At 43.8% G+C, this 20,233-nt stretch overlaps 1 protein-coding gene across 1 annotated transcript in view; it reads left to right on the top strand.

The window, feature by feature from the left end:
• The window catches only part of LOC124267424 (receptor-type tyrosine-protein phosphatase kappa-like), a 37,175-nt gene extending 17,148 nt beyond the window's left edge, over positions 1 to 20,027 (top strand). The window contains exons 3-15 of the mRNA XM_046702341.1: positions 1,086 to 1,169; positions 1,407 to 1,502; positions 3,883 to 4,023; positions 4,449 to 4,586; positions 4,882 to 5,002; positions 6,356 to 6,567; positions 9,727 to 9,774; positions 10,474 to 10,794; positions 11,714 to 11,998; positions 14,482 to 14,699; positions 14,912 to 15,088; positions 15,326 to 17,818; positions 18,115 to 20,027. Coding sequence (XP_046558297.1) covers positions 1,086 to 1,169; positions 1,407 to 1,502; positions 3,883 to 4,023; positions 4,449 to 4,586; positions 4,882 to 5,002; positions 6,356 to 6,567; positions 9,727 to 9,774; positions 10,474 to 10,794; positions 11,714 to 11,998; positions 14,482 to 14,699; positions 14,912 to 15,088; positions 15,326 to 17,818; positions 18,115 to 18,273 — 4,493 coding nt within the window. The 3' untranslated portion in view covers positions 18,274 to 20,027. The remainder of the gene's footprint in view (positions 1 to 1,085; positions 1,170 to 1,406; positions 1,503 to 3,882; positions 4,024 to 4,448; positions 4,587 to 4,881; positions 5,003 to 6,355; positions 6,568 to 9,726; positions 9,775 to 10,473; positions 10,795 to 11,713; positions 11,999 to 14,481; positions 14,700 to 14,911; positions 15,089 to 15,325; positions 17,819 to 18,114) is intronic.
• Positions 20,028 to 20,233: the final 206 nt, after the last annotated feature.

Genomic DNA, 20,233 nt, shown 5'->3' with positions numbered 1-20,233 from the left:
TTGGTTGATGCGTCCTTCACAGAACCACATAACGGCAGGGTATTACTTATTCATATTGCGTGATGCAGCCTGTTTGAAGTGTAAGCGAGAGGTGTGGGGTCGATACACGCTCACTATATTATGTTATGTGATCAGCGATTGATCGGAAGATAGCGACTGAGTGGCAACTTTGGGTGGGTAGAGTTACCTCCCCCTGTATGACATAGTTCTCGGGGAACAGAATTTTCTGCACATGTGGGAATACACTGTATCTTTAGAAGTTTCATTTAAGTAAACATAATGCACCTCTGTATCAGTATCAGGTATAATTCAACGGCAATTCAAGAGAAGTATACTGCTTCAACCCGCTAGGTATCAACTGGGGTACACCACTCAGCGTGACTATCGTCGGCTGGGTTACGTCTGGCATGGCCGTGGATATAGATATGGGGAAAATGCCGATATGCTTCCTTAAAGCTGATTAGATATGGGCAGGTGATTTGATAGTCAGGTGGTTTTACGTAGAAAATGCGAATGTACCAAGTCCGATAGAGATGCAGGGGTTAAAAAATCCCATTGCCCGACGCCCGGGACAAGTCAGTTTTCATTTCGGGGCAATCAAATAATGGTATATTTTTTGAACCCCTGAGATGACTGAAATGAGTCTGGCAGGAAGAGTACAAGATACTACCAACAAACACACAAACACAAGCACCTAAGCGCATGCCGTTCTATTTCAAGACGATCGCTCGTGTTTTCTTCAGCATGTGCCATTTATGCGTAACTATGGTCTCTCGTCGCTGTATAGCTGACATTACCCCGATGGGAGGTTAATATTTAACTTGCCTCGCTGACGCTTCGCTCACGCCTCAGATGGAAACATCCTTAGGTTTGAATACATTTGTTCGAAGACTTGACCTGACTGCTCGCTCGCTCGCTCACCAGCAACATCACGCGGGGCACTCAGCATTAGGCTTCACACATCTACCCATTAGGGTGATTGACATACATTTGTTCGAAGAGGGACAATAGCTTCTATGATTGATGTTTTCCATTTCATTAATAGCTGAATGTTTCTTCGACTATAACATGGTCCTTGATTCCAGGGCGATGTGCTGACAACCCAGGCCCCTGCCCCAACACCCAGTACTGCCTCGACAAGAACGACGGCACCGGCGTCCTGTGTGTGGGTAAGTGAATTGCACGTCCATGTATGTGAGTGAGTGCGTGAGTGAGTTTAGTTTTACGCCGCTTTTAACACTATTCCAGCAATATCACTGCGTTTGACAACAGAAATGGGCTTCACACATTATTGTGTGTGGGGCTATGTGTCCATATCTTTTGTATACAACATTTACAGTTGAAAATATTGTGATTCTCCCTGAATGACAAGCATATTATGACATCACTTCCCTTCCTCTCTGCAGCATGTGATGCGGCTTGTGATGGATGCACGGGTCCGAACGGAGATAACTGCCGCGCATGCGCCCGTGGATACATCCGGATGGGCACGCTCTGCCGACGTAAGACATGTTGCTTTATACAGCATGATACTCACTATTTCACACATTGAATCTACTTATTATATATAATCATGTTGATATTGTGTCCGATAAGGCTTTAAGGCTGGACTGTGTAACATATTTCCGTGATAAAATTTGTTTCAGGTATTATCTATAACCTGTTGATAAAACGCGGGGTATGATTGGCGCTATAATTAGAAGATCTCTAGTAGATGTTTTCAGGGTGATTAGTAGACGATGCCAGTTTAAAATATGTGAAAAACGATGAACATATTAGATGTTTTGGGGACTCAGTGGTTTCAAATATTTCAGCATGGTGACTTTCAAGATTTTGCGCAAACAAATACGATAGAATTACAGTCCGTTTGAGTCAGAAACGGACCGATGAATTGCAAATTTTATCATTGTACAAAATTGCCACATAAATATAAATAGTACACATGTTTATCATTTACTAATACCCAACAGCTTTCTTATATTTGAAAATTTTCCAGACTCCACCAAAAATGTTCTTTAAGAAACTATCATTAATATTTTGACACAGTTCACCATTTGTTACGAGGGAGGAGTGCAGAGAAAGGGACAGCCAGGTGTTAGAGAAGCACGTGCACAAGTGCCCACCAAGTTATTGATTCATTAGCCTGTGCTGTGCCGTCTCCATCCTTTCTCGCACACCTGGCAATTTTGTACAATGATAAAATTTGCAATTCATCGGTCCGTTTCTGACTCAAACGGACTTTTTGTATATATTTTTCACTGTTGCGTGAATTCATATGCTCGAAATGTAAACAAAGTCTGCTCATTTCGTTCACGTGGGCCGTGTTCTGTCCGGGGTTTGGGCCTATAAGAACAGCTGAACGGGACATAGACGATCTATACTATTTATTTTATGTCATCCTATTCTGCCGGATGAAGTTCACATAAAAGGTCTGTAAAATGTGAATGCTAGAAACAATGACACTTGACAATAGGAAAAAATAATACTTTGTCATATGGAATAATAACTTGAGCTTAACAATAATGACACCTGACTACCATTAGACATAACACCTGACCAACATTTGACCATAAGAATATTGAAACTAAATTATTTGAAGTAAGACACTGGTGGAGTACAAAGTTTTTATCTGAGGTTATTTCACTAACTGCGAGTTTATTGCACTTACATAGTGACGTGCATGCATGTGTATGTGTGCGTGCGTTCGTGCGTGCGTAATGTATGATATGTAAAGCAACACCGCTCCGATACTATGCGGAGACCCCACTGACATTACCCCGACTCCGTGCCAACTGGTCCTTGTTACACTTCAGTAGAGGAGGGACTCGAACCACCTTCATCCTGCTGTCCCAGAAGAAGCTCCATCCAGATACGCTCCACCAATGGAGGGGCGGTGGGGTTAAAGCGTTCGCTCGTCACGCGGAATTCGATTCCCCACATGCAAACAATGTGTGAAGCCCATTTCTGGTGTCCCCCGCCGTGATGTGGCTTGAATATTGCTAAAAGCGGCGTAAAACCATACTTCCAGCTAAACTGTATTATGCTGGATTTTACGCTCCTTTCCGCGATTGCGTCACACGTATAAGACAGAATGGCCACTGTCAGACCTACAGTCCAGTGACATACGTGTGTATCAGTATGCATGAAGTCTACATTTTATTCCCCCACCTGGCTACTGACAATTGGTGAGGTGCGGTGAAATGGGGTCTAACGTCGTACTTGAGAATATTTCGCTCATATGACGACGTGCATGCGTGCTCGTACCAGCCCAGACTTTAGCTGGTTTTATAGTGCAAGCTCACTGAGATACCATGCCAGTTAAGCATGAATACCTCCCTTGTTGTACACATGAACAAGTACCGCGCCCGGGGATCGAACCCGCGATTTTCCGCTCTCCGGGCGGACGCTCTAACCGCTACACCACGGAGGCGGCTGGTTGCTGACTGAGAACGAGAGGCGGCAACACTGGCAACAAGTAAATTCGCGCGAATCCGTCAGTGAGATTTAGCAGGCTAATGTAGCACACACATGGATCTAGAAACTCCTGACGGCGAACAATTACAGAAATTCCAAAGTTGATGGAGTTCACTGTTTCTCGTTGTGTCATCATATATATGAATATTTCCTGTTTAAAATTAAATGAAAGAAATATGTAGCTGTCCTCTCATTTCACTTGGATGCATGTGTGCCCCAGCGTTTATAGCCTTGAACGGGTTATGTCCCTTGGACGCGAAGGGTTGAATCCGACTCCACACTGGTCCCGATCTGTGCACAACGCTTTCACAATCGTGGAACGTGTGAGATCCGCGCGTATGTTCAAATAGTTTTCGAAGCGCAGTTAAACTCAATCCACGTTTCCAAATGATCTTTCTCTCCATGCAGGATGCGGCAGTAACTTGTACGGGGTGAACTGCACGGGCACCTGCCATTGTCTGAACCAGGAACTGTGTCGTACAACGGACGGCTTCTGTGAGGGGTGGAAGTGTGCCAGGGGGTGGAAGGAACCGCCCTTCTGTAAAGACGGTGAGGGAGTCAAACGTTTTCTGGGGTGGGGTGGGAGGTGGGGATGGTTTGGTGGGGGTCGACGGTAGACAGTATATAGGGGCCTGGAACATTTGTTGGAGATTGGTTCGGTCATTGCAACAAGGCTTTCGTTGTTCTCGGGAAGGAGAATCCAAGCTGTCATTTTTAGGCCTACCACCGCGAACAAAAAATGTTCAAGTATTTTCGGGAACAGAAAATAAAAAAACAACTTGGGTGATGGTATGTCAACATACCCCGACCGTGACGACCGTTGCTCATTATATCAGTCACTGGCTGATGGTATGTCATCGTGTCCCTACCGTGACTATCATGCTCATTACGTCAACCACTGCTTTGCCTACTCCAGACAGCTTTCCACAACAAACAGAAAACAAACAATACCGTTTATTTATGTTTACTTTCAGCATGTGACAACAGCACGTTTGGCCTTGACTGTTCACTGAAGTGCAACTGCGTGGGACAAGCTTCATGTGACCCTGTCAACGGTCTGTGTCCTGGAGGAGTGTGTCACCCCGACTACGGAGGACCGAGCTGCCAAATACGTACGTGCCGTACCCTTAACGTACTCTCGCTTATTCAATTCATCGTATCGCGGTACTGTTACGAAATCAAATTATCATAGTTTGTGCGTGAGTGAGTGAATGAATGAATGTGACTGTGAGAGAGGGTGTGGCTGCGTTTTGGACAGGTGCGTGTATGTGTGTGTGAAGGGAGGGGTATGTTTCAGCAGACAAGCATCACTTGGATATTTACACACAAATCAAATTTGCACGCCTTCGTACAACGGAAATAATGTTTGAAGTCTCCTTCACCCGACCTCACTCACTCTGTTTGAAGGCCTGCCAAAGCTGGTCAATCCCCCATCAGCAGTGTCCGTGGGATGTCAGAGGGCAAACATCACGTGGCCGGCTTGGAACGAGGAAATAGATATCGGAGAAGGACCTATAGCAAACTACAGGTAATGGTGCACGTTATGCCACAATGACCGGTACTCCAGCCATGCAAGCAATCTAGTGTACATGTCTCCATGGGAACGAACTGCTCGATGTAAGGGATAAGTCCTGTGTTTTGATAAAGATGTAAACATAAAGGACAGGAACGAAAGCCCGAGTATAACATTCAAAGTGTTTTATTAAGCGAACGAAAATTCGTACACATCACGATTACATGTTTCAAACAGAGTATTTACTAAGCTAATGAAACGCACGTAATATGTCTGTAGTTTCTCTTGAAAAAGAGATATAAGCATCACGAACATACAATGCCGTTTTGGAAGTGGCCAAATGTAACATGTTATTTTATGTTACTTACAGACTACCGCCATATAGCTAGAAGCCCATTTCTGTGTCCCCACTCCCTCACCCACTAGAATATTGCTGATTGTGGCGTTAAACAACAAACAAACAATGTGTTAATTGGATACCATCCCTTCAGTCCCTGGCGAGTGTTATGTGTTCAAATGCAAAATATATTTCTGACGACGTATTCACGATCAATACGGGCTTTCCGCACAATATCCCTATACAGATAACATATTCGGTAGAAAATCCAGCTGAAAAGAAGTAACTTTCAAAACGGTAGGATGGCGTGGACAAGGTAGCTGAGGCTGCTGATCCCACCCAGACGTATGATGATGAATGCACAATGTCTTATAGTGAAGTTGTGTTTAGCAAATAGTCTAAGGACTTTTTTTAATACATAAGAAATTTCAAATTAATAAATCATTTGATATCATACTGAATACATTGAGTTAGACTTTTACAATCCAGATCGATTTTGATTCCATTCAGTGCAGTTAGTCCACAGTACAGTAATATCAGATGTTATGCTCATAAACATCTGTGTAAAAGTGACCCGTGAAGATCCGAGTTAGAACTGATCTTCAGTAACCCATGCCTGTCGTAAGAGGCTACTAACGGGATCGAGTGGACTTGGTTGACACATGTCATCGGTTCCTAAATGCGAAGATCGATGCTCATGATGTTCATCACTGAGTTGTCTGGTCCAGAATCAGTTATTTACAGACCGCCGCCATATAGCTGGAATATGGCTGGATGCGGCGTAAAACTAAACTCGGTCACTTTGTGGCGTCAGTTGCATTTTCTAATCAGCCAATCCGCAGCAATGCTATAAAATTATCCGCAGTCGTTTTTTATATAACTTATACAATATTGACTAAAGAACCCGCTTGTCCCTCATGTAGATTGTGCCGTGAAATTGTTTTGAGGCGTGACCTTCTATGGCGTTCAGACTTATGTCCAGAGCTATGTTATAGAAATTAGAGATGTGTCACGTGTCGTTCTCATGACAGACTTTACCGGAAGTTGAACAGCAGCCTTACGTGGGAGTTCGTGACGACGAGGGTGAGCCAGGCGGGACGGACAGGATACTACCACTATATGCTTGACCTGCAACGTGATGGGCAGTACAGGTTCAGAGTGGACATACAGAGGGACGACGGCGGCAAGCCCATGACTGCATCTTCTGGTTTCCCCTCCGACCTCGTCTACATACCTTGCACATGTGAGTGTATTGTACAGTTAACAGGGGGAACTCTGCAGGTAACAAAGGGACATCCTGCAGGTAACACAAGTACACCGTACAGGTAACACAAGTAGAAGGTCGAGGTAACAAAGGGACATCCTGCAGGTAACACAAGAACACCGTACAGGTAACACAAGTACACCGTACAGGTAACACAAGTACATCGTACAGGTAACACAAGTGCACCATACAGGTAACACAAGTACACCGTACAGGTAACACAAGTACAAGGAACAGGTAACACAAGTACACCGTACAGGTAACAAAGGGACATCCTGCAGGTAACGAAAGTACACCATACAGGTATCACAAGTACACCGTGCAGGTAACAAAGGGACATCCTGCAGGTAACACAAGTACAAGGTACAGGTAACACAAGTAGAAGGTCGAGGTAACAAAGGGACATCCTGCAGGTAACACAAGAACACCGCAGAGGTAACACAAGTAGAAGGTCGAGGTAACAAAGGGACATCCTGCAGGTAACACAAGTACACCGTGCAGGTAACACAAGTAGAAGGTCGAGGAAACAAAGGGACATCCTGCAGGTAACACAAGAACACCGTACAGGTAACACAAGTACACCGTAACACAAGTAACACAAAGTACATGCGATAACACAAGTACAGGGTAACACAAGTACCGTGGTAACAGGTAACACAAGTGCACCGTACAGGTAACACAAGTACACCGTACAGGTAACATCAAGTACAGGGTAACACAAATTACACCGTACAGGTAACACAAGTAGAAGGTCGAGGTAACAAAGGGACATCCTGCAGGTAACACAAGTACACCGTACAGGTAACACAAGTAGAAGGTCGAGGTAACAAAGGGACATCCTGCAGGTAACACAAGAACACCGTACAGGTAACACAAGTACACCGTACAGGTAACACAAGTACATCGTACAGGTAACACAAGTACACACAGGTAACACAAGTACAGGTAACACAAGTACACCGTACAGGTAACACAAGGACATCGTACAGGTAACACAAGTACACCATACAGGTAACACAAGTACACCGTACAGGTAACACAAGTACATCGTACAGGTAACAAAGGGACATCCTGCAGGTAACACAAGTACACCATACAGGTAACACAAGTACACCGTGCAGGTAACAAAGGGACATCCTGCAGGTAACACAAGTACAAGGTACAGGTAACACAAGTAGAAGGTCGAGGTAACAAAGGGACATCCTGCAGGTAACACAAGAACACCGTACAGGTAACACAAGTAGAAGGTCGAGGTAACAAAGGGACATCCTGCAGGTAACACAAGAACACCGTATCCTGCAGGTAACACAAGAACACCGTACAGGTAACACAAGTACACCGTACAGGTAACACAAGTACATCGTACAGGTAACACAAGTGCACCGTACAGGTAACACAAGTACACCGTACAGGTAACACAAGTACAACGTACAGGTAACAAAGGGACATCCTGCAGGTAACACAAGTACACCATACAGGTAACACAACAACACCGTGCAGGTAACAAAGGGACATCCTGCAGGTAACACAAGTACAAGGTACAGGTAACACAAGTAGAAGGTCGAGGTAACAAAGGGATATCCTGCAGGTAACACAAGAACACCGTACAGGTAACACAAGTAGAAGGTCGAGGGTAACAAAGGGACATCATGCAGGTAACACAAGAACACCGTACAGGTAACACAAAAGGTACCGTAACACAAGTAACACCGTACAGGTAACATTGTACACCGTACCAGGTAACACATATAACAGTTACATAACAGGCACCGTAAACCAGACAAGTCGAAGACAAAACAAAGGGACATCCTGCAGGTAACACAGGTACACCGTACAGGTAACACAAGTAGAAGGTCGAGGTAACAAAGGGACATCCTGCGAACACCGTACAGGTAACACAGGTACACCGTACAGGTAACACAAGTACATCGTACAGGTAACACAAGGTACAACACAAGTACACCGCAGGGTAACACAAGTCCGTACAGGTAACACAGGTGCACCCTGCAGGTAACACAAGTACACCGTATAACTATATAACACCGTGCAGGTAACAAAGGACATCCTGCGGGTAACACAAGTACACCATACAGGTAAACAAGTACACCGTACAGGTAACAAAGGGACATCCTGCAGGTAACACAAGAACACCGGTACAGGTAACACAAGTAGAAGGTCGAGGTAACAAAGGGACATCCTGCAGGTAACACAAGAACACCGTAAAAGGTTACACAGGTAGAAGGTCGCAACAAGGGACATCCTGCAGGTAACACAAAGTACACCGTACAGGTAACACAAGTACACACAGCGCAAGGTACAGGTAACACAAGTACATCGTAACAGGGTAACGCACAAGTTACACAATGTGCACCGTACAGGAACATTTGTACTAACACAAGTACAGTTACATCAGGCAAAGGGAAACCATGAGGGACAAAAGGTGCACCCTACAGGTAACACAGGTACATCCTGCAGGTAACACAAGCACAAGGTACAGGTAACACAGGTAGACCGTACAGGTAACACGTAAAAGGTACAGGTAACGCAGGGACATCCTTCACGTTACACATGTGCACCCTGGAGGAACATTGTACACCTTATAACTATATAACAGTTACATCAGGCAGTTAAACCATGAGGGACAAAAAGGTGCACCCTACAGGTAACACAGGTAGACCGTACAGGTAACACAAGAACACCGTACAGGTAACACAGGTAGACCGTACAGGTAACACGTAAAAGGTACAGGTAACGCAGGGACATCCTTCACGTTACACATGTGCACCCTGGAGGAACATTGTACACCTTATAACTATATAACAGTTACATCAGGCAGTTAAACCATGAGGGACAAAAAGGTGCACCCTACAGGTAACACAGGTAGACCGTACAGGTAACACAAGAACACCGTACAGGTAACACAGGTAGACCGTACAGGTAACACAGGTAGACCGTACAGGTATCACGTTTAGACTGTGCACCACAAGTCTGGAAACCCTGCCTTCCCAGGAGGCTGTGAAGAAGATCTGCGTCTGAAACCAGATTTATACTCAATAATCCGATGTCTCTGAAACCTGTATTGTCCTTCTTACTCAAAATGTGAAAACGATTTTGACAGTCTGTTCATCTCGTCCACAGCGTCCACAGAACCTCCCCCGACGACAACAACAACGAGGTCTATCATAGGTATGTGCTCAACGTTTCGTACAACGTTCGAAGTTGTGACAGGAATAACCTTTGAAGCTTCCGGAATAGATATCTGTCGTAGACAACTGTTGCGGTGTGAGGGAAATGCAGGGACGGTGGTCGGCATCACTCGTGCCTTTATTCGGATATGCCTCTGATTCATACGCCACAATTATATAGCTGATATATTCCTGACTGTGCTGAAAATGTTCATGTCAAATGTATGTGTTTCAGATGTGTTTTTAGCAGTCATTTTAACGTGGCGGGGTCGTGGCGTAGCCAACAGGTTAAGCGTTTGCTCGTGTCGCGAAGTCATATGTTTAATTCGGGGCGGTGGGGTAGCCCAGTGGTTAAAGCGTTCGCTCGTTACGCTGAAGGCCCGGGTTCGATTACCCACATGGGCACATTGTGTGAAGCACATTTCTGGTGTCCCCCCGCCGTGATATTGCTGGAATATTGCTAAAAGCGGCGTAAAACCCAACTCACTCACTCACTCATATGTTTCATTTCTTAACCTTGTACAAAGTTCAATGCCCATTTGTTGTGTCCTCTGAACGAATGCTGCCAAAAGTGGCGTTTATGCCATCATTACAATCTCATTTCCGTTATATGTATTTTATCTGAGTGTTCCTTCGACATATGTAAGCTAGAATGTATGATGCATTGTATCACAAAGGTGTGACATGTGTGTTGGGACAGGTCTGAAGGTGTTTGACGTCGTAGAACCCTTGTTGCTGCCTGGCGGTACCGTCAGGATGTCGTGGACGTTGACGAGAAACGCCACGAGTCTGGGCATCGTCTACAACATAACGCTGTACTACCAGGAAGTCGGGATCGGGGACTGCGCTGTGGTCGACGGTGCTATCACCGTGGTTCCGGTTACGCACACTTCCGGTTCCGGTAGCGTGAACATCAGTGACCTTGACCCCTGGCGTGTGTACTCATTTACCCTCGAAGCCTTCGGGGAGGCTCTGAACATCAGTGACGTTTTGGACAGAAGGATATCGACTAGAGAAATAGGTAAGAGAGAAGGGAATAGTCTTAACCCTATGTCATGAAACGAGCTTAGAGATAACAAAGGACAGTGCTAACCCAGCTGTATAAGACGCTGCGTTTAGCTCTACAGAGTTGCGTCCCTTAGTCATGTCAGAAATCTATGATGGTATGGTCGAATCCCATCATGCCATATGTATGCTCTTGGGTTTCAACAAAGATAAACATCCAAGACCTACGTTACTTCGGGCGTTACTCCCACATCAAGCAGACACACCGTGATAGGACTGACAAGTCAAACTGGCTCACACTTAATTAATTGGACCCTTGAAGGTCCAGGTTACTAGAACCTTCAGTAACCCATGCTTGTCGTAAGAGGCGACTAACGGCATCGGGTGGTCAGGCTCACTGACTTGGATGACACATGTTATCGGTTCCCAGTTGCGCACATCGATGCTCATGCTGTTGATCACTGGATTGTCTGGTCCAGACTCGATTATTTAGAGACCGCCGCCATATAACTGGAATATTGCTGAGTGCGGCGTAAAACTTAACTCACTCACTCACTTAATTTTAATTGAGTGCACCCCACTAATCAATCAGATCAACCCTTTGTATAAGACCGAGGAGTTGCGCCACGCCCCACCTATGGACTAATAATGATGGATGATTTAAACCCTGAAGCAATGTTAAAACAATCATTAGAAAAAACATAAATATATGCTGATAGATAATATCAATAATTAATATCATTGTCAAATGTAACCATTTCTGTGGAGACATACGTGAATGCTCTGCTTCGTTGGCGTTAAATGCAGTCGGGGGCGGTGGAGTAGCCTAGAGGTTCGATTTCCCACATAGGTACAATATGTGAAGCTCATTTTTGGTGCAACAGTTCACTGTCTTTATCTGTCCTCCTAAATCTGTTCGTGGTTTCTCTGTGCAGCTCCCAATGGTACTGTGTCTAACTTTGCGACACGTGATCGGACGTCACGAACCGTGATGATCACGTGGACAAGTGTCCCTTGTTTGGAGCGAGGCGGTCGGTTCGTGCAGTACAACGTCATGCTCAACAGCAGCAGCGGCTTGCGCAGCGACGTCAGCAACGTCACATCCATCAACTACGGCTTCCTATTGCCGTTCACGCAATACATCGTCACGGTGACGTACCAGAACGCCGTGGGGATAGGGCCGGTGTCTTCAGCCTTCACCTTCACCACGGAAGAGGAGGGTAAGAGCGTATACCAACACCATGTGTGATGGAGGTATTTATGTGGAATGCTATACAAATATGGACCAGACACTCCAGTGATTAACAACATTAGCATCGATAGAGATTTATCATGAAAGAATGAACGATGCATTATGCAAGAATATATTAACCGCATTCCATGTAAGAATGAACAATAGGTCATATAGTAATGAACAATAGATCATGCTAGGAATGAACAATAGATCATGTAGGAATGAACAATAGATCATGTAGGGATGAACAATAGATCATGTAGGAATGAACAATAGATCATGTAGGAATGAACAATAGATCATGTAGGAGTGAACAATAGATCATGTAGGAGTGAACAATAGATCATGTAGGAATGAACAATAGATCCTGTAGGAGGAATGAACAATAGATCATGTAGGAATGAACAATAGATTATATAGGAATGAAATAGATAGATCATAAGAAGGAACAATAGATCATATAGGAATGAACAATAGATCAAGGAATGAACAATGATCATGAACAATATATAATAGGAAGGGTGAACAATAGAAGGGGGAACAATAGATCATGTATCATGTAGGAATGAACAATAGATCATATAGGAATGAACAATAGATATGTATCACAGAAGGGGAACAATAGATCATGTAATTCATGTGAACAATAGATCATATAGGAATGAACAATAGATATCATGTAAGGGGAACAATAGATCATGTAGGAATGAACAATAGATCATGTAGGAATGAACAATAGATCATGTAGGAGGAACAATAGATCATGTAGGAAGTGAAACAATCAATAGATCATGTAGGAATGAACAATAGATCATGTAGGAGGAACAATAAGATCCTGTAGGAATGAACAATAGATCATGTAGGAATGAACAATAGATCATGTAGGAATGAACAATAGATCATGTAGAAGGAACAATAGATCATGAACAATAGATCATGTAGGAGTGAACAATAGATCATGTAGGAATGAACAATAGATCATGTAGGAGGAATGAACATGTAGGAGTGATAGATCATGTAGGAATGAACAATAGATCATAGATCATGTAGGAGTGAACAATAGATCATGTAGGAATGAACAATAGATCATGTAGGAGTGAACAATAGATCATGTAGGAGTGAACAATAGATCATGTAGGAAACAGTGAACAATAGATCATATAGGAGTGAACAATAGATCATGTAGGAAGTGAACAATAGATCATGTAGGAGTGAACAATAGATCATGTAGGAATGAACAATAGATCATGTAGGAGTGAACAATAGATCATGTAGGAGTGAACAATAGATCATGTAGGAGTGAACAATAGATCATGTAGGAGTGAACAATAGATCATAGAAGGGTGAACAATAGATCATGTAGGAATGAACAATAGATCATAGTAGGAATGAACAATAGATCATGTCAAGGGGAACAATAGATCCTGTAGGAATGAACAATAGATCATGTAGGAATGAACAATAGATCATGTAGGAGTGAACAATAGATCATGTAGAAGTGAACAATAGATCCTGTAGGAATGAACAATAGATCATGTAGGAGTGAACAATAGATCATGTAGGAATGAACAATAGAACAATAGATCACAATAGGAGTGAACAATAGATCATGTAGGAAGGGGGAACAATAGATCATGTAGGAATGAACAATAGATCAGTGAATAGGAATGAACAATAGATGAACATGATCATGTAGGAGTGAACAATAGATCATGTAGGAGTAGGAGTGAACAATAGATCATGTAGGGAATGAACAATAGATCATGTAGGAATGAACAATAGATCATGTAGGAATGAACAATAGATCATGTAGGAGTGAACAATAGATCATGTAGGAAGTGAACAATAGATCATGTAGGAAGTGAACAATAGATCATGTAGGAATGAACAATAGATCATGTAGGAGTGAACAATAGATCATGTAGGGATGAACAATAGATTATATAGGAATGAACAATAGATCATGTAGAGAATGAACAATAGATCATGTAGGAGTGAACAATAGATCCTGTAGGGATGAACAATAGATCATGTAGGAATGAACAATAGATCATGTAGGAATGAACAATAGATCATGTAGGAGTGAACAATAGATCATGTAGGAATAATAGAACAATAGATCATGTAGGAGTGAACAATAGATCATGTAGGAATGAACAATAGATCATGTATGTAGGAATTGAACAATAGATCATGTAGGAATGAACAATAGATCATGTAGGAGTGAACAATAGATCATGTAGGAGTGAACAATAGATCATGTAGGAATGAACAATAGACCATGTAGGAGTGAACAATAGATCATGTAGGAGTGAACAATAGATCATGTAGGAGTGAACAATAGATCATGTAGGAGTAACAAGTAGAAGTAGGGACAATAGATCAATGATCATGTAGGGAGTGAACAATAGATCATGTAGGAGTGACCTGCATATACTATAAGATTTGTAACCAGTGTGTTGTTTTCAGCCCCGGGACCGATGCTCGTCACGGGAAGCAGTGTTACTGACTCCACGGTTCGTGTGACCTTCATCCCGCCATCCATTACAAATGGCGTCCTGACGGAGTACGGTCTGACGTACAGCGACAACGACACCTTCAGCACACAAAAGACCTTGACCTTCCCGGCACTTCAAACCGAGGTCACCATCGACTCCCTTAGCGCTTTCACAACCTACTACTTCAGGGTATGTGATCTTATAAATGGTGGTGATGCTGATCTTGATGATGATGATGATGATGATGATGATGATCGAAGCTCATTCCCACAAACAAATAGTGTGTGCATGGCAAATGTTTACCCCTGAGATTGCCGGTTAGTTTGTGTCTTTGTACACTTCTCATCGGACTATATATGCCGGATGTTAGCCCTGATCAAATCCACCTGTTGATGTTGCAGATGAGAGCTCGCACTGAGGCTGGTTGGGGCCCCTATACAGCTGACAGAACAGTCACCACCGCAGCCCGCATTCCAGATGCCCCTCAGAGTCTTGTTCGCACTTACCAAAATGAGACTTGTTTGACAGTTGCATGGCAGCCTCCCACATTAAAGAATGGGGTATTACAGAGCTACCAGGTGAGGCGACGAAGGTTATATTCTGGTGTGGGGAAGGTTCAAGTCTGTGTAAGGGTTGGGTACGTGTTGGGCTGAAGGGAAAATGGCGATAGGGACAATACACAATGAACATGCTGGAAGTCCTGAAAAATGATCTGTGAAAATTGTCGGTCTTCGCAATTCCGAAATGAAACTTAGCTCCCAGCTCCGACATACTCCCATGCACTCACTGAAACATCCGTATACCATATTTTCCAGGTTCGATTCCAAAAAGGCTCCGACGACAGCAGCCCAACGGTTGACGTTGTTGATGCCAGCACGACGTCATACACAACCTGCGGTCTTCAGCCCGGGGTGATGTACCTGTACTTCTTGGCTGCCAGGAATTCTGTAGGCAACAGTACGGAGGTTTCAGGAAGCTTCTGGACAAAGCATGGCGTTCCAAGAACACCACCGCCCCCTGTGTTCATCAACGCCACCTACTCTACAATGTCAGTCTACATAGAACCAGTTCTCCCTGTTTCCGGACCAATCACCAAGTATCAGCTGATGGTGGAGAAGGTCGGGTCCAGGAGAAGGCGGCAGGCAGCTGGTTATGTAACAGCTGAACTGGATCCCAGCGAGGTTCCGCAAAGGAGGCAGTTTGAGATCGGAGACGGGAAGAACTACAGTGGTGTGGTGAACAGACCTTTGGAAAGAGAAAAGTACTATAACATATACTATGTAGTGGTCAGTACATTGAACAGCGACACCAAGACGTCCTACTCAGTGATGAAGGGCCCAAGACTGACCGCGCCTGTGTATCTGACCACAGAGTCACCTCCCATTGTTGCCGCAGACAATACAGGACTTATAGTCGGGATTATCGTCGCCCTAATCCTACTGATCATCCTTATTCTTGCCATATTATTGTTCCTGTGGTGGCGTAGGAAAAACCGTCTTCCAGCTTACAGACCCTACGTAGAGAAAGGTTACGACTTGACAGTGGTGAAGGACGACTATGATCCGCTCAAGTATTGGAACACCATATACTCTCTCAGAGAAAGTCGTTACATTGTGGCCGGTAGGGAGTACCTGCCTGACGACATGGTGACAATGAACGGCGATGCGACAGTTCCACCTGAAGGCGAACCTATCACGTTTAAAAACGAGTTTAAAAGCCTTAACCATGACTTCGGAGACCCATGCCACGTTGCCAAAGACAGACAAAACAAACATAAGAATCGTTTTCCACATCTTCTTCCATATGATAAGAGCAGGGTTGCCCTGTTTCAAGATGAGAACTCCACGAATGACTATATCAACGCCAGTTATGTGTCCGGCTACAAGAGACCCATGGCTTACATCGCGGCACAAAGCCCCTTTGATGAGGATACGGTCCTAGATTTCTGGCGCCTCATCTCCCAGACGAAGGTCAGAACCATTGTCATGATCACAAACATTGTGGAGGACAATATTGTTAAGTGTACACAGTACTGGCCGGAAAATGGCCGTGCGTCGTACGGTTCTTTTCTACTCGAACTCCTTGATATTGAATATTTTGCGAGTTACATCGTTCGAGTAGTAGCGTACCAGACCTCAGATGGGCTCAAAGGTTCGGTGAAAATGTTTGAATTCACCGCTTGGCCAGAGCATGGCGTGCCTTTCGACCCAATCCCAATACTGGAGATGCGGCAGAAAGTACGTCGAGCGCACATGAATGTTAAAACTCCCATCCTGGTACACTGTGGCACGGGCATGGGGAGAACAGGTACCTTCATCGCAATAGATGCTCTCGTTGAACAGTACAGCAAGGAAGGTCGAACAAGTCCGCGTGCATTCATTAATAAGATCCGAAAGGACCGACCCTTCATGGTGCGGACATTGAAGGAGTATGTGTTTATTTACGAAGCCCTTTTTGAACAGTTCCACGCAGGGCGCACTGTTGTTGGCTTTGACCTTAAAGAATGGTACAGCAAACTCACTATGAGGAATAAGAAGACGGGTCATTCCTATCTCAAAGGCCAGTTCCGTTTGCTTGAGAAGTTTACCCGGAGTCCTCGACCCGAGCAGTGCCACACAGCAGTACTTCCGATTAACTATAACAAGAACAGATACCCGGATGTGTTACCGATGGAGATGTTTCGGCCAGTGTTAATGACACCGGGTGGTATTGGAAGGACGGACTACATAAACGCTACATTCCTAGACGGCTTTAGGTTGAAGAACGAGTTTATCCTGACACAGACGCCGCTCCCGTCGACTATCGTGGACTTCTGGAAGTTGGTATATGATTATGACGTCAATACCATTGTCATGGTGGAAACATTCAAACACGAGGATGACACATGCGCAGAGTATTGGCCTGACGTCTCAATGAAACCTTTTGAACCCTTTTTTGTGGAGACGACGGCAACTTATCAGGAAAACAACGTCACAATCAGGAACTTCAAAATACACAATTCCACACAGCCGAAGGAAGCACCCAAGTTTGTGCGTCAGTTCCAGTTCAATGGCTGGGATGAACCTAATGTTATTCCCACATCCAAGACCCTTATCCTTGACCTCCTTGACCTCGTGACCGATTGGCAGCACGTGACCAATGAGAACACTAAGCCGATGATAGTGCACTGTAGAGACGGAGCGACCAACAGTGGACTGTTTTGTGCAATCAAGGTCATATGTGAGAAGATTGCCGAAGACGAGGAGGTGGACGTCCTCCACACCGTCAAACACATGAAGCGACGTCGGGCACAAATTCTGGCGTATCCGGTAAGATGTAAAACGTTGAAAGAGATAACATGATAATGTTTAAGTAAATTCTGCGATCTAAAGTCAAATGAATATGTCGGTTTGTTATTTAATGACACACAGCAATATTAGTGTTATGTGACGTGTCTGAGTTGCCTCCCTTAGCTCGAGCGATGCGCTTATTGATGGCTGTCCTGAAACTTCTGGTTTCGACTATTTACCGGCGTCCGTGATACGACTTACACGTTGCTGTATGTGGCTTAAACCAACAGTCGCCCCTCAATTTAAGCCGTAATTCTTACTTTTGTTTACTTCAGGAACAACTGAGATTCTGCTACAAGACGCTGTGGGACTACATCAACTTGAGGCTCCCGGACAGCGGATTCACAGAGACATTTGGAACCAGTCTAGACCAGTACAACGGCGTTCCCAGTCTTAGTCTCACGTCATTTTACGATACTCTGTATTCCAACTGAGTTACCACACAACTCGACATCTGTTATCTGAGTTCAGAAAAAGCGGTTCTTGAAGACAAGTGTGGCTTTTGGGAGTTTCTTCTCAAACAGAGCAGCACCACGAGTGATTTCTTTTTTCCATTTGTGGGATGATGGTACATATTGCACGCGATGTTGATGTCACAAATATATTCTTGATAGGAAATGTGAGAACGTATATGACATATGTTATGTATTCATCCCACATGTTTTTCTTAACTGGAGTTTCCTGGCGGGGAAAGCTTCTTTCATAGCTTCACGTAGACTTACAATGTTCGTGCTGCTACAAGCGCTTTTGGGAGCAGGGCCAAGTGTATTTCACACCCAACAACAGCTACTCGGGAACCATTCACCGTTTCGCTTTCAGAACCAACTGAACGTGTATATTAACAGTCTTCCAATTCTGTATTCGAGAGATCGCTTGAAAGTGTTGGGCAATGTGATTGGTTGTTGATTTGAACCTGTGAGCTAGTTTTATAATCAGATGGTTATAATTGTGACCACAGTCTGTAAATACAAGGTGATAGAGGTAGAGAGGTGATATGGTGGGGGAACGAGACACCTTGAGACGTCCACTCCACCTGAATAGTGTCTCCGTACAATCTTATCCATTAGAATATGTAAAATATAAAGGCTATGTAGCGTCCTCGGATGGAAGGTACACAGAATGGTCGTGTGTCTCATACACTGTCCTCTAATGGACGAGTCTGTCCTCTGATGGAGTATGTCCTCTGATGGACGAGTCTGTCCGAGTCAGTCCTCTAATGGACGAGTCTGTCCGAGTATGTCCTCTGATGGACGAGTCTGACCGAGTCTGTCCTCTGATGGACGAGTCTGTCCTCTGATGGATGAGTCTGTCCAATGGTCCCATGTCCCATCTGTATCTGCCATACATTGCCATGGAAACCAGCGGTAACCATATGTTGGGGGTAAAATCACTACGAAATATCATTCCAAATATGCTAACATAATTACCAACAATCTGATGCATGTATGTATGAACTGATAGTACTCAGGCGTGTTGCACTGAAGCCATTTGAAGGGTGTTGTAGTCTGACTGCATGACTTGCCAGTCAGATATTTCAAATGTGGAGATTTGTTAACAAACATCTAAATCTCATGTGATTTAATATACATATCTTGTATGCATGTGGTTATGTATATATACAGTATACGTAGCTTGCATTTGTTTACATATATAGCTTATAGTATTGATTCTACATGAATAAACATTCCATTGTATCACAGGGTTAAGGCTACATCTTGTAAATGCATCTCTACATTGAACTTTAAACATCCCTCACATGGGATAAATCAGGTCGTTATCATGGCTTGCCTCGATCATGTTATAACTGGCCGCTTCTTGTTACCTCATTCTGTAAATATCCTTCAACGATTCCACCCAGAACAGAAACTACAAGTCGTATATTTTGTTCTGTGATACACACAGACTGAGTAGTAGTAGTGATATTCCGGATATTTGTACCAACATACGTTATTGCCAAACCCTCTCAGTATTCATGAACTAGAGTTAATATGGTAGTTTTTATTCTGCTTGATTGATGATGTCTTACAGACGTAGGTGCTCCATCGTGATGTATATTGGTCATATTTACCTTCCATGTGTGATATATACTGTTTATCTCCGTCCTGTTCAGCTGACGTCACGAAATCTTATACGTACATGCGTTATATTTTTCTCAGCTCGTTTTGTTGAAATAAATATATCTCTTCTGTTTCTGGTCTTTCTTTTCACCTTTTAGGATAAGATAAGATTCTTTTCACCTTTTAGGATAAGATAACATGATGCTTTATTATCTCAAAGGACATTTGTTGTACACGGTTATCATTGAAAACATACAATACAGTAAAAGATACATGTACATAAGATCATAAAAACACCCATACATATGCTTGATTGGCATTTTAGAAGATGATATTT

Source organism: Haliotis rubra, unplaced genomic scaffold, assembly GCF_003918875.1.
Source record: "Haliotis rubra isolate DU_JTF1 unplaced genomic scaffold, ASM391887v1 Scf131, whole genome shotgun sequence".
NCBI lineage: Eukaryota > Metazoa > Mollusca > Gastropoda > Lepetellida > Haliotidae > Haliotis > Haliotis rubra.
The sequence above is the reverse complement of the archived record's forward strand: the minus strand, read 5'-3'. Positions and strand labels throughout refer to the sequence as shown.